The following is a 24,253-nucleotide window of genomic DNA, read 5'->3' as shown; positions in this document are numbered from 1 at the left end:
TCCTTCAGGGACTCCTGTCATTGTGACACATGTTATGGTTTTGTTTTTTTAACAGTACAGAACAAGTGATAAACTTTACAGTTAAACCAAATAGTGAATGCAGTCAGTGACTGCAAGGAAGCCAGAAGAAATGAGCGATTTGGATGAATTGAGCAGATTATTTCTGGTGAATGTTGCATCAGATGTTCTCCATAATGTGTAATTTAGCATTTAAGTTCTTGTCCCTGACGTTTAGTCATTGCTCTATTAGCTCTCTGGTTGTTTCAACTGCGTACTTTTCTAATGCAGGATGGGGCTGTTTAGCATAGACGGGAAGGCTTGTGTTCTTCAACGTTCCCTTATCCTGTGGGTTTCTTTAAAGTTTGTATCTTAATCCAAACTTCAAAAATAACAATTGCATTTATTTTTCTTCACAGAGAATGAATGACATGCTGAGATATAGGCCAACTGTTTAAAAAAAAAAGAAGAAGAAGAAAGTTGTCTCTCTCTCTCTCCCCCCTCCCCCCCCCAAGGCTCTTGGAGATCCTGAAACACGTCAAAAAGGCGAGGGGAAACCCCCCCCCCCCTTAGCCATCAGTGTGCACGTGACCTGATGTCAAATAAAGCAGCAGGCTGACAATTTGGTCAGTAATTTTACTGTGGAGACAAACGGGCTGCAAAGGCGCTCAGTGAAAGGTAACGTGTACCCGGGCTTTCTACAATATGTTTAGGAGCTTGTCTGTTTGTTTCTGTAATGCTTTGAAAGTTAACAGCTTTACGCAGCAGTGACGCTGTGTCACTGATTCCGATCGTTGTCCACGTGTGAAGTAAAGTTGCGTCTCCTTCCGTCCGACTCCGCGCGGAAAGGCAGCCACGAGCCTTTCTTTCACTGAAAACGTTTGCCGTTTGACCTGATCACGGTCTATAATGAAAGATGTAGACTTGTGCACTGGTTTGGAAAGAACTTTAAAGAACTTTTTAGTTAGTTTGATCCAGTCACAATTAAGTGGTAACGTTAAGCGCCTCTCGCTGGAATTATTTGTTGTAAGTTAAGTCTACAGATGCTATCTGCCTGGTTCATTACTTTTAACAAATACAACCGCAACTTCAGTTGTTTATACTGCATTTATAAGACATGTTACACTTTTCTCAATGTTGTAAGCCTCATGAATAAGACACACTGTCACATGCAGCTAAGGTCTGTATTCGCCGCTAGGCTGAGCTCCATACTAACGTTACTAAACTTATTTAAAGGCGCTGTGAGTCATTTTTATTTATTTTATTTTTTATTTTTTTTAGCATATAAATTACAGGTTTATTCACATTAAGTGGATAACTGAGGCGCTTGATGAAATGATGAAACCTCAGCATTTTGTGTTTCTCATTATGAAATCACACTCCCATTAATAATTCAATGTGAGATGTGGACTTCTGTGTAGTATGCATATATTATTCCTTTATTGATGGTGTCTGTTGTTTGTATAGCCTATGTGTTTATGTTACATTCTATTGCTGCACAATGAATTGCTCCTCAGGGATAATAGAGTCCTTGACTTGAAATAAATTTTTAGGTCAGTTACACTCGTCTTTTCAAACATGACTTATGTAAACCAATATTTCACATCCTCACTTTGATTTACTTGTCATATTGTATTAGTCCATGTAATACCTGCAAGTTTGGAAGTTATATCTTCATTCTTTTATCTCATTTGATGACAAAGTTCACAGTTTAAATGTGAATGCCTACGCTACATCATTAAGCTTTTTGTTGTTGTAAATGTGTCCATAAATACCATATATTTAGTTGTTTTTGATAATACAAGGTTATGTATGGTTTTTCACTCTTTGAACAGGAACATGTCCCCTGCTCGAGCAGCTGAGTTGGACTACAAACCCCTGGATGGTGGTTGGGGCTGGATGGTGGTGTTTGGAGCCCACATTTCCATTGGATTTGCATACTCTACGCCCAAAGTCCTTTCCATTTTCTTCGAAGCGATCCAAGAGGATTTAGGAGCCGGCTACAGTGAAATGGCATGGATTTCCTCTATCATGCTAGCTGCCATGTATGCAGGCGGTGAGTTGATTCAATCAGTATTTGTTTCATTATCTGCCCATATGGAACACTAATCACAGCTATCAGTAGCTTTCCTTGTGACAAAATTAGCGCCAAATCGCTCACACATCATTTGCTTAATACTATTTGAAAAAGGTGGGTAACTCCCTGTGAAGTTTGTAGTGATGGAGTACACATTCCTGCCAATGGTTTCACACTGACCCCTTTTCCACCTGGTATTCAAATTTGCCCTGAGTGATCCAATCACAAGTGGATATCTGTAAGTATGTGTGTTCACACCTGGCAGTAGACTGTGTCTTCAAATGCGTCCTGAGTGACCACTTGTGATTGGATCTCACTTCACCGCTCTTGATTGATCGGGGTTTTTATTTATTTTAACAGAATTTCCAACAAATATACAATGATATTCCAATTTTCAGCCATACATACAACCATTTGCTGTTCAGTACAATTCATAGTAAATGAGGTCCTTTTGTGCTGAGGACATTTTGAATTCAGAACACATGTTGTGTGGCTGATAGTTATGTTTAGAAATCAGAGACTAAATCTGTTCAGATTTCCGATCATCTACAGTGTGTTGTTAATTAAAATCAGCAACAGATCGCATGCAGAGCATTTTGAGAGCTACACTGTCATAATTAAAACAACTGGAGACTGTGTACAAGCTGATATATGGGTCTGATAACATTTTATTAAATCGGAATCGGACCACAGTGTTTCTGTGACTTCCTGTTCAGCCTGAAGGCGGCTGGAAACTGTCCGACTTGACAGTGGATTTTTGTCACCGCCCCTGGCTGCTCCCGCCTGCTCTCGTCCACTTTACAGGCGAGGCGCAGTTCATCTCGAACGAGCCTACTAACTTCAAATCCAGAGTTGCAGCACAGCTGTCTGGAATTGAGTGAGGTCATGTACCTTCAACCCATCGCAGGTTCTGTAGCCAACACCTCTAAATCAATAGTCTACTCTTTACATGACTAGAGAATGCATTTACTGTGTTCCCTTAGTTTACCTCCAAGAACCAGCACTGGTATTGGTCTGCTGATCAAAAACGCCTTAAAATCCCTTTAGAACATTGCACTTGAACACACCACAAACGCTAAAGCTAATGGCCAGCTGAATGCAGACATGCACGCCTGCGTGAGTGGGTATATGTCGTCAGTGTTGTGTATTTTTAGTTATCAATCGGCATCATGGCCTAAACTAGAGAAATAAAAAACTCCAGTTAAATGTCTTTTAGTTATTTGGCATCGGTCTTCTCTACAAAGAAAACAACTGTTGTGCTCATTTGGAAGAGACAGCTAATTGATAAATTGACTTCACATGAGTTACTGCACCCACTGAAATAGTGTTAAGCTGCCTAATATGAGGAATGGTGTTGGCATGTTTTGCTCACCTGACTTAAATTCAAATATCCAGATTGTACAGTATATAAGTAATTTGATGTACAATGATCTAAGACCCTAAAAAGAGAGATTTGCCAAGATGAGAACATGGTTTGATGCCAGAAGATGCTTTCCCTTTCTTATAATAACATCACAATTGGCTGCTCAACTACACTCTGGCTTGGCATAGCACTATACTGTACACCCAGGCCTGAAATAGCACTGTCAGACTAGACAAGAGTTGTCCGCATCCAGGCACTACTTCTGGCAAAGTGGTTCTCAACATTTTTGGCTTTTGGCCTTTCTAAGCCAAGCAATGCCGGTCTACGAGTTGTGAGTAGTTAAACCAAACAGTGATGTTCCTTTCTCAGAATGTTTTAATAGTTTATTTATAAAGAGGTGAAACTCTTAACTGTTTTACAATAAGTTACAAGTTGAGAAAGTTTGGGGAAAATAAACTTCTTTAAATTTTCTTTTCATAGGAAACATCTGGTAGATTACCTTTTTTCATGTTTGGCACTACATAACCTCAGCTTTATTATACCCCTTTCACACCAACGGTTCAATCAGGGTTATAGCCAGGTCGATTGTCTGTTTGAATGGGGTAACCCTCATTGATCTACTCGGCTTCGCAACCCAGGTCGCCAGGTGGGTTTGATCAGGGTAGATTAGGGTCGATTTTAATGTGAATTTGCACAAAATACTCTGAGAAGTGTTTTATGGTTATTTTATCTGTGCTTCAGAACGTAATCACTGCGAAACTATCATAAAGTAAGCTTTATTTATCTCCCCCTTCTGTACGATTCAAGTAGCTACAAAACATTAGTTCTGCTGGTAGGGGAGAGCAGGGTAAGGTGTCACATGGCTAAGGCCCCGTTTACACGAAGGGAAGAGGCAGATATTTTCCTGCGGTTTGGCCTCTCATTTACACGAAAACCCCGTTTTTATCACAGAAAACGGTTATTTCTAAAAACTCTGGCCAAAGTGGAGATTTTGGAAAACTTCGTTTGCACGTTTGCATGTAAACTGAGACAAACGGAGGTTTAGGCAGCCGAGAGAGAGGAAGAGGACGTGATTGGTTGCTGTTGTTGCTATTGTCGGGATTCTGATTGGCTAACGTGGGCTTGAGCTTCTCGTTACACTGCCACCTACAGGTCTGGCATGCTCTTGACGGCATTGACTGCATATATACACAGGTACATATAAACGAACACTTTTCTGAAAACTGAGAGGTTGAAATGTCCGTTTATGAAAATAGCCGGCCACGTGTAAACGTAGCATAAGTTGTCACAATGTTCATAACTCCACCACTAAAGGCTCTAAATCTGGAGGCTGGAGTCAAAATCTGGAACTACGAAGAACAATGCAGCTAAAAGAAGAAACATTATACAAGAGTCCTCCACAGACGATGAAGAGTGCTTCTGCCTCGTCTCTGTGGAGCCGTTTTCAAACAGTCGTACAAAAGTGACCTGGGTAAAATGTCTAAAATGCAACAAATGGGCCCATGATGAGGCCAGGCAATTTATGTGTGCCAGAATTGTGACTCTGAAGAGGAGTCTGATTAGTCAAATGCAGGGCATCTGTTTAGTTCAGAGGTTAAACATGTTAAGTTAAGCAAGTTATCTGCAGCATTCCATTCAGTTATCATGAATCTATGTGCAAGCCAAAGAACGTTAGAGTTTAAAGTTCAAAGTAAAGTGATCTTGGCACTTAATGTGTTTTTGATTGAAAAGTGTATTGTTTTTCCAGATTCTCTAGGCATGATTGTTTATATTTTCAGTTCTGGTTTGAATTTAAAAATTAAAATCAATATTCACGAATAAGAAGAAGTAGTAGTAGTTGTGTTCTTATTTTTAGATAATCTAGTGTGACAACTTACCCGCCGATGGGGCAAATTGTCACAAGTACCACATTCAACAGTCACAACTCCGTAATGAGATATGAAAATATTATGAATACAAAATATGTTCCCAGTACTTCCTTCTTTAATTTGGTATGACATATATACCATTGTGATGTATGGTGCTCAGTAAATGTTAGACAGTGTAAAAGTGTGACAACATACCCCGCTCTCCCCTACACAGCTGGACTGCAGTATGTGATGTTAGCTGTTAAGCCCCGCCCATTTGTAGAAGTTAAGGTAATTGTTATGCATTGCTCCCGGGTTGACCAGGGATATACCCATGTAGACTGGCTTGGTTTGAATTTCCAAAAGGAGGGTTAAACCCTGATCAGACAACCCTAGCCCAACTCTGGTAGGTGGTGTGAAAGAGGTATTAGTACCTAACTGTGTCTTCTGGCTTTTGTGTTTCCTCCAGCTTACATTGGCTGGATCTCTCCACACTATATCTGGCCTCTCATGGTTCTCGTCTGAACCCATTTCTTTGTTTCAAATATACTGTCGGTTCAGTGGTTAAAATGTTTGCAACATTATTCCATTTCACACAGGATACACATGCCACATTATTGCTTTCACAACAGGCAAAACAATCTGAGAAACCTAAATAGACTTTTCCACAGTGGAGTACTTTGGAAAACTCATTAGATTGAACAACATTTGACGAAATAAAAGTCTCGTGGAGGCTTTATGTGAATTTATCAGTAGCTCCTTTCAAGGTTACAGGACACCAGGGTGTGTGACTCACCTGCATTCAACTCAGAGAGGCCTAACTGGTGAAATATTCTCCTCCACTGTGGCTCAGGCACAGGGCTTTATCATATTGTCCTTGGCAAGGCTTAAGCAATGTCACCCAGTGGAGGAGAGAGACGGGGGGAATATATCAGAGGAAGGTTCAGCACACTTGGGTCTGACACCAGGGCCCCATGGGAGAGACATGACAGCCTTTTCAGAGAACCTCTGACTCGATGAGTCCGAATGATGAAGTTATAATGGAAGTAGAAATGGTGGTAGTGCGGGAGATGCCCTATTGTGACACGGCTACATTGAGAGAGATGATCTATCTTTGACCCCCGCAGGCACCTGGTTAACTGTATAAACAGCAGGATGTATATATATATATTTTTTTTATTGCATGTACTGTAGTTGAAGTGGTACAGCGGCTTTACAATTCTTTACAGCTCAGCATGAAATAAAGATTAAAAAATGAAAACTCTTCACTGTGCCTCAGTTGAGATTAAATGTACAGACATGTATAAATGTGTGTATGCTTTTAAGCATCAATATGCTTTTTTAGTGTACAGTTAATGACGTGCAGCAAAGGGCCGCAGGTCGGAGTTGAACCTGCGGCCGCTGCGACAAGGACTGAGCCTTTGTACATGCGCACGGTCTGCAGGTGAGCTATTCAGGCACCCCATACGGGGACATTTTGAAAGGGAAATTCCAGATCTCAGTTGTGATATCAGTGCATGGACATTAGCCCAGTCAGTCTGTAATCCGTACCCATTTTAATTATAGTTTTACGTTTTTTTTGTTTTTTTTTGAGGCCAAGGTGCCAAACACATTCTGGTTTCACCCTTGTAATTGTGAGGATTTGGACTATGTTCTAGTAAACGGAATATCTTTGTGTTTTTGAATGTTATGCAAAACCAGCAATTCTTTTTTTGTGATCAAATGTTTTTATTCAACACACATACACAACCAACAGTATGTTACAAGTAACGGAACATACATGTAACACCCCCTCATTCCACACATAATAAAAAAAAAAAAAAATAATAAAAAAAATGTATATATATATATTACCCATATACACACACACACACATACATATATGCACATATATATACATACATACATATACACACATACATATACACACATACACACATATATAAACTAAATAAAAACTAAAATTACATTAATGAGTAAAAATTAATAAAAGCTGTACACTTAAAACAATATCAACCTACCCTCCCCAGAACCCCGTGGGCTGGCAACTGTAATCGCAGTCGGTCTTTTAACGTCTCTCTGCTAATAAAAGCCACATATCTACATTCACCTGTCCAGCACCATTGATACGAACGGTTGAAAGTTCCATATAAACTATGTCTAGAAAGGTCCGAAGCCCAAAACCAGCAATTCTAAGACATCATGTTGTGCTTTAGGAAATTGTAACTGTGAAAATGTTGTGATTTTTCACAATCTTTGACATTTTATAGACCCAACAATTGTTTGAGAAAGTAATGGATGGATGGATAGATAGATAGATAGATAGATAGATAGATAGATAGATAGATAGATAGATAATGAAAACCATCATTATTTGCTGCCCTGTATCTTGGAATTAGTGTTTGTTTGTGGAAGAACACCAGTTAATTATACTGAAGCTAAAATGTTGCCTCAGAACTGTTGACATTCGTCTCTGGGACGGTATCCGCGCCAATACCAGTCCTGCTGCTGAATGACACTTCTTCACTCCAGATTTCTAAATGTCAGAAAAGGATAGTCCTTGCTGGGCTCACGGCTGCAAAGAAAATGGTGGCGGTGCGCTGGAAGCCCCCACACACTTTGACCATTAAGCAATGGCTTCTGACCTTTCTAGACATCGTTTATATGGAACTTTCAACCGCTCGCATCAATGGTGCTAGACAGGTGAATGTAGATATGTGGCTTTTAATGGCAGAGACATTAAAAGGCCAACTGCGATTACAGCTGCCAGCCCACGGGGTCCTGGGGAGGGTGGGTTGATATCGTTTTAAGTGTACAGTTCTTATTTCATTTTAATTCATTAATGTAATTTTTATTTTTTATCTCATTTATGTATTCATTTTTATTTGTGGGGAGGGGGGGGGGTGTTACATGTATGTTCTTTTACCTGTAACATACTGCTGGTTGTGTCTGTGTGTTGAATAAAAACATTTGATCACAAAAAATTATACTGAAGCCTGATGACATCAGAATGAGCATATAGGCAGTGTGACATGGTCACTGACTCCAGTGTGCAGTAATACACTTCAGTAGCTTCAAGATATACATAATCCTGAGGGGGAAAAAGCAATTGTTTTTAATGTGGTCTTAACTGTTTTTGTTAGCTTGGCTCCTGCTTTTGTTTGACAAACTGCTACGGCTTAACTTGATGCTAAATCCTTAAAAGTCCATGCATGGATATAATATCAGTACTTAACCTTTTGATTGTGTTGGAAATTTTAAAACGAGATCTATGCTTTTATAAGTAGTTATGTATATCTACATTTACAAATTCACACATTATATAAAGAATGCGGTCATAGAAATTCATAACAGATTCAATATACAAATGTATGCACTTTTGAAGGAGTTCATACATGCATTTGTTTACACAGATTCAGTTTAAGACCACATACTTTCCTAGTATAACTGTCTTTTTCTCATGCTCTGAGAAATTAATCATCGGCCTTGATAAACATGCTCTTGAAGACAGTATGGGCCCTATTTTGCACCCGGCGCAGCGCAAAGCCCGACGCAAGTGTCTTTGCTAGTTTAAGACCGACGCAGTTGTCAATTTCCCGTCCAGCGCCCACGTCGTTTTAATAGCAAATGCACCTGTGCCCATCTGTACGCCCATGGGCGTGCTGGTCTTACAGGGAGGTGTGTTCAGGTGCATTCTTGGCATATTTCTATCTTAAGGCAACGGAAAGTGATCAACAAACCATTGACCAACAAAAACCTGGTCTAAACTCAATAACTCAGCATTTCATTGTTATTTTAACAGCAAATTAGTAAAATGCGCCTAGGCTCGTGAACAGCGTGCGCACAATATGCTTGTTACACACACAAGGAAGCGCAGCAGCACACAAACATGCAAAAGATTAAAAATAAAAATATTACAATGTGAAATGGTATTATGAAATGATCTGCTCGCGCGCTTTCACTTCACGCACTAGCAGATAATTTCCTTCTCCTGAAAATCTCTCCCTCCTGTTTATCAAATCCTCCCATCATAATAGCAATGCGCCAAGGTACAAACCCGCCTGGCTGTTAAATGGAATGGGGGATGACACTGATTGGTCTATTGCATATTATGCCCAAAACACTTATGATTAATGAAGACACTAAGTACAACCCTTTTGAACCATGCGCCTGGCGCGCGGACCCTTTTTTCCGCCGTTAAACTAGCAAAAGTGGATTCGTACACGCCCTAAATGCACCTGCGCCAGGCGCTTCACGCCGTGTGCTTAGATCATTAAAATAGGGCCCTGGGTGTTTGCAAAACATGTAATCCTCTTGCGGCTCACTGGGTTGTTTTCAGTTATCACCATCCACACTGAAGTACTTCCCACCACTGCATTAAAAAGCTAGTTTGATTGATGCTCTTCCCATTTTTTATATATATATATATATATATATATATATATATATATATAAAATTGAGTAATATAAATATATAGTGAAACAATTGGTCTTTATCCCAAGAAGAAAGAAGTTTTCATTATGATGCGCTGCAGAAGGACTGGAGGTGCAATGTCACTCTTTCAGGCAAGGTTATGAATGAAGGGAAGGGTGACAGCATATAAAAGGCTGTTTAATTGCTGATTGATCACTGAGTGTAGCATTTTACATTATGTGGGGAGAGTATAATGAGTTGCCAAGTTGCGTCGCAGTGGACGCAAAAGTTTGAAGTGCCCTTGGTTTAGACCTAGAGTGAGAACTGCTGTGTGAACCCCCTGATCACTAGCAGTAGGTAAGTTAATTACGAACTACTAACGGTTTATATTGAGCTGTAACATTCAATAATTCTGAACTGCTCTTCTCTCTCTGTCTTTCTTTTTGTCTTCCTCCTTCTCTTTGCAGGACCAGTGAGCACTGTGTTGGTCAATCGCTTTGGAAGCCGGCCAATAGTCATACTGGGTGGACTTATGTGTGGGGTCTCTATGGTAGCCGCTTCTTTTGGGAGCTCCCTCCTTCACCTCTACTTTTGCATTGGCGTCATTGGAGGTACAGTACTTGGATATGTTTTTTAAAATATATTGTGACACTGCTGCCCTAAAAAGCTTTAGCCAGGTTGATAGATTTTACTACGTGCATAACAGCCTTGGCAATCCATAGACATTAAGTTGATCACAGCTCATAACTAAGATAAGGTAGATTAGATAGACTTTATTGATCCCAAATTGGGAAATGTCAGTGCTACAGCAGCAAAATATAAGACAAACAACACACTTACAGATTATGCAAGAAATAATGAATAGGATAGAATACAAGAACAACAATTCAAAAATAAAATACAAAGGAAAGAATGGACAAACGTATAAAAGGCACCCATGTATTTGCTATTGAATAAGCCAACTAATTCTATGATATGGATCCCAGACATATTTACCCCTTTGCTTACCATTCCAATCAGTTCAAAGACCCTCTCTGGTAGGGAAAGTCTGTATCTTTTCATATCCTTTCAGAATGTCTGGGTTGCCAGATCTGCTTCCCTTGACTGGGCTACCGTGCTGATTGTTGGGGCCCAGGGCATCTGGCCCAGCTCCTGGGGTGCAGTTAGAGCACCAAGGGGACCAGGACCAGGGCGGTAATTAAGACAGAACCGTCGCTGATCCCAAAGAGCATGGTCTTCCGTGGCCCTCTGTACTCTCCCGTAGGCTCCGATCATGCTTGTCACAAGGGGTCTCCCTGCCACCCTGCGAGGCTCATTACCCTGCCAAGGACTGCTGTGAAGGATTAATAGGCCTAGCAAGTGGCTGGGCCATGTGTGGTGCCCGGGGGCATGTGTGTGCCCCGCTCTGCTCCCCTGTGCCCTGGCGCACCTAGCAGACATATGCCTACACACATGCATACACAAATACACACACATAGGCAGAAAGATGAAAAACACCCCAGACCCCAGACTGAGTTGCTTTTACTAAGTACTTTTCTTTGTTTATACAGCTCCTAGCCCAGATTTTAGATTTAACTGATTGTCTTTCTTTGTTGTCCCTCTTCATCATTTTAGGAGGGACTGTCTTTTAAGTAGGCAGGAACAATCCAGGTCAGCTTGTCATTATACAAGGTTGTAAGTGTGGCACTTCTGCGTTGGCTTAATTTTCAGCACCAGAGGTCACCGCTTGGGAGTTAGCAGTGATAAGGATTTTGAGAAAACAAAAAAGACAGTTGACACTTGAATAGAGGGTGCTCTGGGGGCTCTGGTATGCTGATGGACTTCATACCATGTATTGATAATCACCCCTAACAGTAAACAGACAGAGATTAGTTTGAAAAACAGTGGAGTATTTCCTTAACAAGTAAATTAAACCAAATGTCAGAATAATTTAGAAGTTAAGATACTTTAAATTTACCTAAAGCTAAATTAGTTTTTAAAGGTCCCATGGCATGACAATTTCACTATGAGGTTTTTTAACATTAATATGAGTTCCCCCAGCCTGCCTATGGTACCCCAGTGGCTAGAAATGGTGATAGGTGTAAACCGAGCCCTGGGTATCCTGCTCTGCCTTTGAGAAAATGAAAGCTGAGATGGGCCGATCTGGAATCTTGCTCCTTATGAGGTCATAAGGAGCAGGGTTACCTCCCCTTTCTCTGCTTTGCCCGCCCAGAGAATTTGGCCCACCCATGAGAGAGAGAGAGACATCATGGCTTTCAAATGAGCAACGTGGCAGTTGGTCAAGGCCACACCCCCACCCTCCACCTTGCCCACCGCCCCTCTCTCCTCCTCAGTAGCTACAGACACAGAAATGGCACATACTAAGGAAAGCTCATTGTGGGACTGGCTCTAGTGGCTGTAATTCTGCACCAAGGCTGAATTTTGGGAAAGAGACTTCAGATACAGTATTAGGGGATCACTTAGGTCTATATAAAAGCATCCAAAGAGCACCATGTCATGGAACCTTTAATAACCTACTATTTAATTTTGACTTATTAACATTTCACTATTTCTTGATGCATCTAATTTGTTTTTGACATCCCTCCATGTCTTTATAATTAAGAACTCATCTGCCAAATACACAAAAAGATGCCACTTTTTGATGCTTGATGTTTGAATGACCTAAGATGTCCACAGATGTTGAAATTATTTTGACCCTCACAAATCTGATAAGATGTCACACACAGTACCTTCTCCAGTGCTCGGAGTAACTCATCATGCAGTCCCTCCAGGGCTGCAGAGAGCCGACAGGATTGAAACAGCAGCGACTTTAGAGTGAGAAATTGTGTTGTGTTACATCAACCTGTTCTCACTCCCGCTTGGTCACTGGCTCTCAGTGACACATACTGATGCAAAGTCGGGCACGTGGAACTGCTGGGATTGGTAGAAGTCGTGGGAAACTCCGGTTATTGGTCAAATTTGCGGGTGGCACCGAATTCACGATGATTGGTTGAATTTGCGTGAATTGTTGCAATCGCGACGTCGCGAATTCCTGGAGGGACTGGTTATGTAACCCTTACAATAGCAATTTAACGACTAATCATTTACATTATTTTACTATTGCAAACAAATTCTACATTCCTGTTTTTTAAATGTATATTATAAGTATAAAGGTACTTTAAAATCAAGATGGCTTTTTATCGTAGAAAACTATTGCTGAAATACACTCTATTTCTATAAATCTTACATATATTATAAGATATTATAAATCCCCTGTTTAGTCCCACTTATTATTCACAAAAAACCTTTTTCCTTGAGCTTCATTATGGAACCAGCGAAGACGATTAAATTGACATTGGAAAGGAACATAGCATCCTAACCATCTACCTGTAGCTCTTCATCTTCATGGGAAAATAAGGTGCTATTAAATGGAATTCTTGCGTAAAAAGGCAAGCGAGTGAATGTATTACCGAGGCACTCTCATTTATTTCTACTTAAATGGAGAAATTATTTCTGAAATAATTCCAGCATTCTGTAATGAGATTTTAGCCAGCAAAAGTGAAATGAGATGGAACCTTAATGAGCACCAAATCAGTCTTGATTTAATTTAGCGAGTACCCTTTAGAGTTTATGTCCAGGAAAGATTTCTTACTGAGGATTTTTAAAATGTGACTTGTGATTTATTTTTTTATCTGTCTACACACAGGTTGTGGACTCTCCTTAAACCTCAATGCGTCTCTCACCATCATCAGCAAGTATTTCCTGGCCAGACGTCCTTTAGCTAACGGACTGGCCATGGCCGGGAGTCCAGTGTTCGTGTGTGTCCTGGCCCCCGTCAACGAATATTTACTACAAAAGTTTGGCTGGAGAGGAAGTCTCCTTATCCTCGGGGGTCTGATGCTCAATTGTTGTGTTGCTGGGGCCCTGATGAGGCCTGTCATTCTGCCTTGTAAGCCTTCCACTTGTGCACCACAGAAGAACATGGAGGAACAGCCAGATAAGTGCAACACAAGGCTAAAAGGAAGCTGTATGAACAATGCTAAGAAGTTCTTGGATTGGACCTTCTTCAAGGATAGAGGTTTCATCATTTACCTCATTGGGAATGTGTTGTTCATCTTTGGTGCCTATGCACCCTTTGTGTTCCTGTCAGCCTATGCTATTAGCCAAGGTGTTGATGAGTACTCTGCAGCCTATCTGCTCTCTATTACGGGCTTTGTGGACATGTTTGTTAGGCCTAGCACTGGCCTGATAGCCAACAACAAGTGGGTGAGGCCCAGAATACAGTACTTCTTCAGCTTTGCCATGATTTTCAACGGCACGTGCCACCTACTGTGCCCACTGAGCAAGAGCTACGCTTTCCTGGTGACCTACGCAGTATTTTTTGGCATGAGTTTCGGCATGGTTTTCGCCCTGATATTCGAATGTCTGATGGACCTGATGGGAAATCAACGCTTCCCCAGTGCTGTTGGACTGGTCACCATCATCGAGTGCTTCCCCATACTACTGGGACCACCTGCTGGAGGTAACTTACCATACACTATCCATTTACAGACATGACAGAAGCAGCCTGACTTACTGGAAAAAAAAAACAAGCACGTATTTACTTTCAGCTTACTTTAGATTACCGTACACTGATCCATTCTGCAACTGAGGGGCCAAGAGGGAGTAAACAATGTACATCTATATAAAAACACACACTTGCGGAAAATTCCATTGTTAACAAAAGAAAAAAATAGCCGGTTTGGCGCAAGCTCCTTTGTAAATAATGCAGCACACTCAATTACAAAGAAATGATTTCTCCCTTGTGTGTTTATCTGTGTTTTAGTCATGGGCTGTGCATTGTGTAGCAGTAGAGCTCAATTACTTGCTAGGGTGTAATTACTGTAAAACAGAGTAGGATTATCACTGGCGAGTAGGACAGTTTTGGGATGCACATTAAAGTAGCAATTGGTCATGGTTATTTACTGCTGGAAAGTAGCTGTACTCATTGCTCAGGCTTGTATGAAGTCTACTGGATTTGGCCTCTATAGAAATTATGGAACATTTGGAACTCAAAGTTAAGAAGCTCAGGTTTGTGTGCGCCCTTTACATTTACTGATTGATATTGAAAATATGTTGGAAACGCAAACAAAGAGGCAGAGCTGTAACCCTGTGCTCCTTTTTTAAGGGGGCCTATTATGCTCAATCTCAGGTTTGTATTTTAGTTTTCTTGTAGAACATGTTAACATGCTCTTATGGCACAGTTTCTGAATACAGACTGTGTATTTCTCCAAGGATTGAGCATTTTCATACTTTCACAGTATTTTTATAGCACTTCAACCTGCTTCAAAATCATAAAAGACATGATAATCTTACTTTTTACAATATGGCACCTTTTTAAAAGAAACTTATTATAATAGTATTTTATGTTTTGCCTAGATATTGAAAGTCGTGTGCTCCAGAGGTCCCCTTACTTTGATGACCTTACCTGACAGACTTTTTTGGTTAAATCTTTTGTCTTTAATTGATCATATAAATAATTAAGACAATATTAATTCATATAATTAAGACCAATATTAATTCATAAATTAAGTGACTACCATTTAATACATGTTGTTAGTGGGGGTTTATATAATGGGTCAGACTGACTTTAGTTATTTGTATTGCTCAGCATCATCCTTTAAGCTGAATTACTGAACTCCTTTTTCTTACCAGCCCTACAAAGACAAGAAAAAGCCCTTTTTCATGTGATGACTTGTATCTCGAGCATTCTTCTGTCTCGGACTTTAGATTGGAGTGCGAACAGCTACCTTCATGGTCTAATTACCTTGTAATCAGAAGGCTATTGTTTACCCTCTCTGCATTCTTGCCATTTTCAAGATTAGTGCACTTTTGAAAAACCCCACTGTAAAACACTCTCTTGATTCAGTAAAAACGGAAGCATCGAACCAAATGACAGTAACTTCCTTTTTAAAAAGGAGCCATCGGAGAAAATTATTTTAAGTGACAATTTGTTACCAATAGAAAGAGAAAAGCACTTTTAATTGAGGTATTGCTGTTGTCATCAGGGCCTGTAAAAGCTCCCAAAGTAGGTAGAAAATCAGTTCTTGCATGTATATTTATTAATGCTTTCTTCTGAGGTAACTACTTTGTTGTGAAATAATTTTCAAGTGAACATTTTCACACTGCTGGACACATGTTGTGTAACAAACTGCACAAAAAGTAAAGTACCACACCCGCAGTGTCATTGCATTTTTTAAGTTAGGAGCCAATATGTATGTCTTTGCAGTGATCATTTTAAAGCTTAAATTATTTTTTTATTCATTTTTTCACATCGAAGTTGAATGTAATCATCGAACAATCTGCATCTGGGTTTTTTTTAAAGGAAGGTTTGGAACAATAAGTTGAGTGTGTTACTCGTTGATCCAGACGGGTCAAGTTTAGGGCTGAAATGATTAGTTGATTAGTCAAGCAATAGATAATCAGCAACTATTTTAATAGATTCCAGACATTTTTCACAGTTTGACATTTTATAGACATTTTTAAACAAAAAAAACCCATTAGTCTTTAATGAAAATAATGGTTAGTTGCAGCCCTCAAGTTATTTATATAGCCCAAACCAGTAACATTTACTGAAATACTGTACTTATGTACAATTTTGACATTTTGAGGTACTATAAAATATACATCAGATTAAGCTACCTTGTCATATGTAAAATAATTAAAATGCTCCACCTTTATCAGCTACAACATACAATGATGAACACATTATGCGTCACTAGTTAGAATTCAGCAATATAATAATTAATCATTTTGAAATGGGCCATTCTGCATAATGAGTACTTTTACTGTTGGTACTTTAAATACATTTTGATACTAATACTTTTTGTACTTTTACTTGATTACGATTTTTAATGCAGGACCTTTTACTTGTCACAAAGTATTTTTACAGCGTAGCGTTGTCTAAATACTTCTTCCACCACTGGCCCAAACTTACAAATTTGTCTCAGAACTTATGTAGAACATATTGTTAAGCACACTGTATGTTGAGAGATTATTTTTGGAAATCACCACACATAAAAACCTCAAAATTACTAATTGCAATAAAAATGTAATTAAGGTTGATTGTCCACCCGTCTGAGCTAGATAAAATAAACCCAAAAAAAACTACTTAGCCAATGTGAGCTTAAGCCCATTTTGTTAGCCATTAAATTAAACACATGCACAGTGTCCCCCTAGAACGTATACAAGCAGTATGTGGGATGAGTGTGTTTCTCAACCATAATTAGGGGTGCACCGATATGAATTTGGCAGATACTGATAACCGATTTTAACGTTGGCGTTTGCCGATAACCGATATTTACCAATGTCAATATGAACAGTATGGAAGAAGTTTCTCTGATGTTCATATTTTGTACATACTGAAAAATGTGTAAACACTGAATTTGCAAAAGAAATGTCTCTTTATTTGCAAAACATTTTGAAAAGCCCATAAATCATAAATTTACTGTTGAAGTTACAGGGCCACCATGATAAACACAAGTAACTAACCGTATTAGTTTGAGGCTACCTTTACAACTTATTAGCAAGTTTATAACTTAATGAAAGTCGAGTTTAACTCACTCACATCTGTGAAAAGTTAGGATCATAAATCAATATATCCTGTTTAGCTTTTATGACTAACCTGGGTTGGCAAGGGAGAGATCAAAAAACTTGAAGGAGCAGCTTGTCACTAAAATGAGAATAGCTGGACCACCTTAAATCAGTGAGCCTGTCCTGAAGATGTCCAGACCGTGGACAATACTTTGTCCTCAGCATGTAAATCCTGTGCTGCGTTGCATCACTGCGTCACAAACTCTGCATGGCCAAACAAAAAAACACAAACACACACACACACACACACACACACACACACAAACACAAACACACACACACACACACACACACACACACACACACACACACACACACACACACACACACACACACACACACACACACACACAACGGCAGCTAGACAGAAATAATCCTCTGTTGTTCACATCGGACCAGTTTTGCTCATCGGACCAATGCTGATATATTACAGAATAAACAGATCAAAATGTATAAAGTTCTTATTTAGGCTAGTGCTCAGCTTGTGCACCAATCTACAGTATGTCCACTTTCAAGTTAATGTAGAGAGGCCTGTTTAGCACCCTACTTAAATATCCTGAATCTGCAGTACTGATCTGCCTATGATATCAACTGTAGCTATTGGGACACTGACAAAGTTTTCCTTTGCCTCCAACCGGAGTTTTAATGAGGTGAAATGATATAGGCCCCCCCAGTTTGTCTGTTCTGAGGCGCTCATTTAATAGGGTAAATAAGTGCCTCCTTGCACGTCTAACATTCTCCTCCAGAGGGCACAATCGTTATGTCTCCCCTAACCAGTCTGCTTGTTACTGCACCCCCAAACCACCGGGTCAATCCAATTAGGAGGAAGTGAGGTAAGTGGGTGTAATTAGCCTCTTGCTTTGGGTGTTTAATGACGCTCAGTTCAAACTCTCATTGAAGTCCTGTACCTGGGCCGTAATTAAGCTGTGAATACATTAAAAAAGAAAGAGGTGACTATGCCAGATGGACTTAATTACCACTCAGCCAATCAAATGCTGTCTTAATGAATGTGATGGTCATTGTCGTACACACACCAGATGAGTGCTATCAATCAGGTGATACACACTGCTTTGAGATCCAAATACAAAGTGACCCCTCCCAGTATGGTACATGCACACACACAATTGTTATCATCATTGTTTGTCGTAAAGATGGTAATTGGCACACTTAAGGAGACCTGCCAAGGTAGACCTTTTTTAATTTAATAGATTTTGATAAGATACTGTAACTTGCTTTGCAATAAAGGTTCCTTCGAAGCTGATAAGTAATGGAGTCATACAAGGTTGGAGGAAAATAAACCTGAACCAGGTTGTCAGAAACGCACTCTGAAAACCTGGAGGCTAAAATCTGATCTAAACTACATTTGTCACTTTCTGCAGACTTGAGCTCGATATTTATGGCTCTGAGAATGGGCCTCTCTTCTGATTCGTTTTGGTAGCAGCCGTCCAAATTGCCTTCCCAGAGACGCACGGAGAGCCAGGAAAGGTGTAATGGCCCGCTGTCATTTCCGACATGGCTCTTCTCAAATTGTCGGTGCTCACTCTCACTCCCTCGCGCACACAGAAGCCAAATCTGAGTTTGGTCTTGCTCTTCACCTTCAAAGTTGTAAAGTGGTCGAATGAAGACAGTATTCAGTGACCTATTGAGTTTTGCTTGTCGTGGTGCACAACATTTCCCAAGTGTGTTTTTGTTTAGACATAGTGTGGCATAAAATAGGTACAACTGACGCTTGCTTGGTTTGAAATATAATTTCTTTGCACCCTTCTGCCCTTCTCCACACAGGGTTACTGGTGGACATCTTTGGTGAATACAAATACCTTTTCTTAATGAGCGGCTCGGTGATCGTGATTGCTGGGCTCTTTCTCTTCCTCATGAACATCTACAACTATTACATGCTGGAGAGGGAGAAGCCAGCAGAGGACAGCGAGCAGAACCAAAAAACCATAGAGAACCATGACCACAGCACCTCAGACGCAGAGATGAAAGCAGTGATGGAACAGACTGAGCCTCAGGCTAAAGAGAAGAACGGTGCTCAGAGAGATCCACGTCTGGAGAATGCAGAAACCCCTAATTAAATGGGAATTAAATTTAACTCTCCATTTATATGTTTTTTAATCACTGCAGAAGAAAAGGGTTCAACAAGATGATGCGATTTAAAGGAGCGCCAGTTGAACCTGAAAGAACGACGTAGAAAATGTGCTGGAAATATGGCATTCCTGTTTGTATCAAGTCATTTGACAACGGCTACCGTCTCCTTATCGCTCGGTTTCGTCTGCCACAATTTTTAGTCTCTTCAGTGGAAGTCTGCGTGACATATACAGTAAGTCACATGCTTAATGTACACCATTATTTATTCAGAGTCTGTTTCCAATTCACTTTGCCGTATTTTGCTTTTATCGTTGCACCATCTTTCCACCTAAAAGTTTTCATTTACATTTTTTTCCACTCAGGTTTTTTATGCACAAATGGAAAATGCACATAAAACAGTTGGACCCGCACTTCCACACACTTATTCAGTCGTTTCAACATTCATATTTGTTTAACCATTTAAGTAATTTAACAAGCAACAAGAGCTGTACTTGGGCACTGCTAGCTAAATGCTAACATCAGCATGCTAACATTCTCACAATGACGATGCTAACATGCTGATGTTTAGCAGGTTTACCATCTTCCCCATCTTCAGTGTAGTGTGTTAGAATGTTAACATTAGCTAATTATCACAGAGCACTGCTGATGCCAATGGGTACGTAATTAGCTTTGCAAGTAATTTTAACATTTTTATCATTTTTACTCTGGTGATGTCTTTTAGATGAAGAGTCAGGGACTCACCAACGTGGTTACAATTTTGTAACCTGCATGGTGGTGCTATCTAGGATAAGTCCGAAATCTCCAGATTCATCGTCTAGGCAACAAGGCTGTCTCTACCAACCTTTGTTCCAATCCTAAGTAGATGTTAAGATATTTAACAGGATAAGTGAACATTTTGAACTGTTAGTTTCACTAGACCAAAAGTCAGAGGATCACCAAAGTCAGTAGGCTTCATCCTGTGAGGACCATAAATGTTTGTACAAAATTCCCAAGTCACAGGGAATGCTGAAATGCGCACAGCCACAATATATACATATGAGAGTGAATGTTTGCAGTATGTTTTACATGATCACAGACCAACACCTTCTGTTTTGTGATTCCTAGCTGTTCATTGCACAGTGATCTAATCGGTCTATAAATGTTTTAATTGTTCTTGCGGAGATGTGCATAACCTCGTCATGAGATGTGTTGCACTCGTGTTGTACATCACAAAACTGGCAATTGGTTTATAAACTACAATGTGTGTTCCACAGTGATGTAATAGTTTCGTGTTGACATTTCCCAGTGACATTTGTTCAATGGGCGAAAATGGATTTGCATGCACTGTTAATTGATTTGATGCTCTGTATTTGTGCATGTGAGTGAATGTGTTTGTTGGAGTGAGTGACAAAAAGAAGGTGCGATATTATATTGTTATATTTAATGGCAGCTTTTTGGATTCTGTGTTCCAGAGAATTTAATGAAAGCTTTAGTTTACTAATTAGATTAGAACTGTATTTTATCTTCTGACATCTTACATATGCACAATGTACCATAGATAATATGGTTAACACTATATTGTTGACCTGAATAAAATCCCATTTATCTCATTCTGTGTTTTATTTAATATACTGTATATTCTAAAATTTGCCCTGTGTTGCGTAGGATAACTTTGTTCTTTAAATGAGGTGAATACATAGTCCGGTCTCATTTCCTTCATCACTTAGTGTACAGTTTTTGCATTCCACATCCAAGCAGGGAGGTAAATGACACTCAGGCACAAGAGAAATGCCGTCAAATCGAGATCTACCACACAGCTTCTCAATGTCGGTGGCCATTGCCAATTTTTCACAACAATTACAGGACTGGGGAATAAGTTTGGAAATGTCAGCAGCTTAAGGGCGTGGGCACCTAATGAAGCAAGGCCCAGATGTTCCAGGCTAGTGCTCTGAGCTGCATGCAGCCCCACACACATCAGCAAATCAGCGGGCCAATAAATTAGACATGCACGCGCAAACAAACCTACACTGGTGCTATCTCCTGTCCCTTCTCTGAGTATTAGGCAAGGTCTTTGGACATGACAAGGTGGAAAAGTACCCCAGAGACGAGTCGATGGGCGCTGTGACCTGAAATCTGTTTATCATTATTATATTTCCTCTCACCTCCTGTTCCCCTCTGGCCTGCTGACCCTCCTACAGCCCGCCCTCCATGTGTGTTTTCTCTGAACTTCATGACTGTTGTACTCTATGCTCAATGGTTAAAAAGACTTCTGGGTCTCCAGAGGGTGTAGGTGGTCAGGTGACAAGGCTATGCTGGTTACAAAAAATACTGTAGAGCAATACAAAAAAAAGAAAATAGCAAGAATTATGAATAATTTCCTATTTTGTAGTAATTTCATAGTTACTGCAATGTTATGTGGTTTGTCACATCTCTCCTGAGATTAATATGAGCCTCCTCAGTAGGTAAATTCTCCATCCCTTTGGTGTTCAGAGCCCTTCCATAATGGGTTTCAGTGTTTCGCTAAAGACCCCTCAGTAGGATGGGTGTCGACATAGCTGGAAAATTTAATTTAATTGAAAATAGCTTGGAACAAAGTGGCATTCATGGCTGCAAATGAAAAAAGTAAGTTCCTAAAGAGAAAATAAGCTGTGATTGAGTTTCTTACTCGGCTCTTAATGAGGACTACAATTAGAATGTATCGCCATGTATCAGTGTTGTAGTACTTGAGATCGTTCTTGGTCTTGAGACCGGTCTCGGATGAAGAGGACTCAGGATTTTATTTCAAGACCGCAACTGCAGGGATATCACTAAATTGCCTGTGTATCGTCGGATTTATGTGTTAAGATCATTACTGTGAGTGGATGTCAAACTTCCTGCTTCAAATGCAACCAATAACTCATTCAGTCATTTCTAGTTTGAAATGTGTTACTGTTAACCCCCATTCCCCGCGCCCCTTAACACACACTAGGTGACAGGAGAAGAAGCTCTGGCTGTCTGGGAGATGTCAGCCAAATCGTCTGTAATAACATTTTATTTATTACATTTTATTTATTATATTTTTTAAAGAGTTTATTTGCTAAACATCTAAAAGAAAACGCACAGCAGTGTGTAAATTCTGCAATGTAACAATAACTGACACATTTGGGACCACCTAAAATTTGTATCTGCACTAAGTAAGGAAGCATAAAGAAAGGTAAGCTAAGTATAAGTGATAAAAATATTATTAATATATTATGATTATTTATCAATCTGCCTCTGTACCAAAACTCTCCAGAAATCTCTTCACATGAATATTAGCTATACATATTAGCTAGTTGTGTATATACTGTATGTTTCAGTTGTTTGGTCTGGTCTTGGTCTTGACTTGGTCTCGCACTGTCTTTGTCTTGGTCTCAACCCCTCAAAGTGTTGGTCTTGTCTCGGTCTTGATACACTATGGTCTTGGTAATGACTTGGTCTTGGTTTAAGTGGTCTTGACTACAACAATGCCATGTACCAACTGTCAGTTCTTGTTAAACTAATAGTAAACTTGGGAGTACGTGATTGTAATTGGGTATCACTCATTCATGAAAACATCCGACCAGTATGCGCCAAACATTTTGTGTTCATCAGCATCTACCTAGATAAATGGATCCAGTGTGGACAAGAGACTGGTGTCTGGATGTTGATTATCAGCCCTTCTCCTGACCTTTGGATCTGTGCGAATCAGATCTCAGTTGTTTACAATAGGTGGCTGACCTGATGAATCTGGAGTGGTCTTACACAAGCGTATCGGAGACAAACTGTAAGGAAAATGTGTTCCCAGAGGGCTCAAAGAGCACTGGCATCAATCAACAGAAGAAATTGAATGGGATGTTTAGGAGCAGCAGAGATTAGATAGGCTTGGCATTGAGCAAGCACAGGCTACCAATGTAATGCTTCCCTCGCCGGAGTGAGATCAAACTTATAGAACACAGTGAAGCAAGGACAAGTCCACACACACACACACACACACACACACACACACACACACACACACACACACACACACACACACACACACACACACACACACACACACACACACACACATTATGCACACAAACTGAGCATCCTACAGTGGCCTTTAGGTTTGAAGTACAGATGTGATGCTTTATTTGCTCAGGGAATACACTGAGGGATATTGCTAGACAACACAAGAGTGTTGCTATTTCCAGGTCAAATCTTAATTAGAACATGCACATGTCTAGCCAGACTCTCCTGAGCAGAGCTGTGGGCGAGGGTCTGGCAATGCAAGACTAGTTAGTAATAACATCTGAGCAAAAGTTCATCAAAAAGGGCTTAAATAGTATGTTTCATCAAGAGCCATCTGAAATGTCACTACATGTTCCTATAAAGAAGATGAGATTGGTTTTCCACAAGTTTTCCAAGTTTAATTTACAAGACTACAGACTAAAACTTTGCCTTAAACATAGAGAAAACTTTGAATGATCTAAATATCTTTATATGCAAGGATTTAGTTGATTCAGTCACTTTAACACATCATTCATTTATTCACAGTCAGCCCACTGATTGCCCACTGTACTACTACATCTGAACTGTGTACGGTTTCACCATGCCCTTGATTTTCTCCACAGCGATCTGTCAGCACTGGCTACACCACCTATCTATTCTGGGATAGTGGAAAAAAACTATCTTTAAACAAATCACAACCATCCTGGACGGTGCTAAGCCCCGCTAGCAGAGATAACGAGATGGGACTTCGTTTAACTTTGTATGGCGTACTATACTATGACCATGACATTTCTATGACATAATATAGTATGACTCCTTATGACTTTGTATGGCATACTATATTATGACTTTTTATGACATTATGACCTAAATTATGACCTTTT

At 39.9% G+C, this 24,253-nt stretch overlaps 1 protein-coding gene across 2 annotated transcripts; it reads left to right on the top strand.

Moving 5' to 3' along the window:
* The first annotated feature begins 574 nt into the window (after positions 1-574).
* On the top strand, positions 575-20,986 carry LOC120558149 (monocarboxylate transporter 2-like). 2 transcript variants are annotated; one of them, XM_039799069.1, is made up of 5 exons: positions 575-675; positions 1,833-2,053; positions 10,166-10,309; positions 13,384-14,199; positions 19,092-20,986. In XM_039799069.1, the coding sequence occupies exons 2-5, from the start codon at positions 1,837-1,839 to the stop codon at positions 19,382-19,384; spliced, it is 1,470 nt and encodes a 489-aa protein (XP_039655003.1). In that variant the 5' UTR covers positions 575-675; positions 1,833-1,836; the 3' UTR covers positions 19,385-20,986. The 2 variants fall into 2 exon arrangements, with proteins under 2 accessions (XP_039655003.1, XP_039655004.1); XM_039799070.1 differs by lacking the exon at positions 575-675 and adding an exon at positions 732-1,023.
* The last annotated feature ends 3,267 nt before the right edge of the window (positions 20,987-24,253 follow it).

The sequence above is a fragment of the Perca fluviatilis genome, chromosome 4 (assembly GCF_010015445.1).
Source record: "Perca fluviatilis chromosome 4, GENO_Pfluv_1.0, whole genome shotgun sequence".
NCBI lineage: Eukaryota > Metazoa > Chordata > Actinopteri > Perciformes > Percidae > Perca > Perca fluviatilis.
The sequence above is the reverse complement of the archived record's forward strand: the minus strand, read 5'-3'. Positions and strand labels throughout refer to the sequence as shown.

Coding starts and splice junctions, on each gene's coding strand:
- LOC120558149 (XM_039799069.1), top strand. CDS start 1,837: ATGTCCCCTGCTCGAGCAGCTGAGTTGGACTACAAACCCCTGGATGGT. Junction 2,054..10,165: donor AGCTGCCATGTATGCAGGCG/GTGAGTTGATTC, acceptor TTCTCTTTGCAG/GACCAGTGAGCACTGTGTTG. Junction 14,200..19,091: donor ACTGGGACCACCTGCTGGAG/GTAACTTACCAT, acceptor TTCTCCACACAG/GGTTACTGGTGGACATCTTT.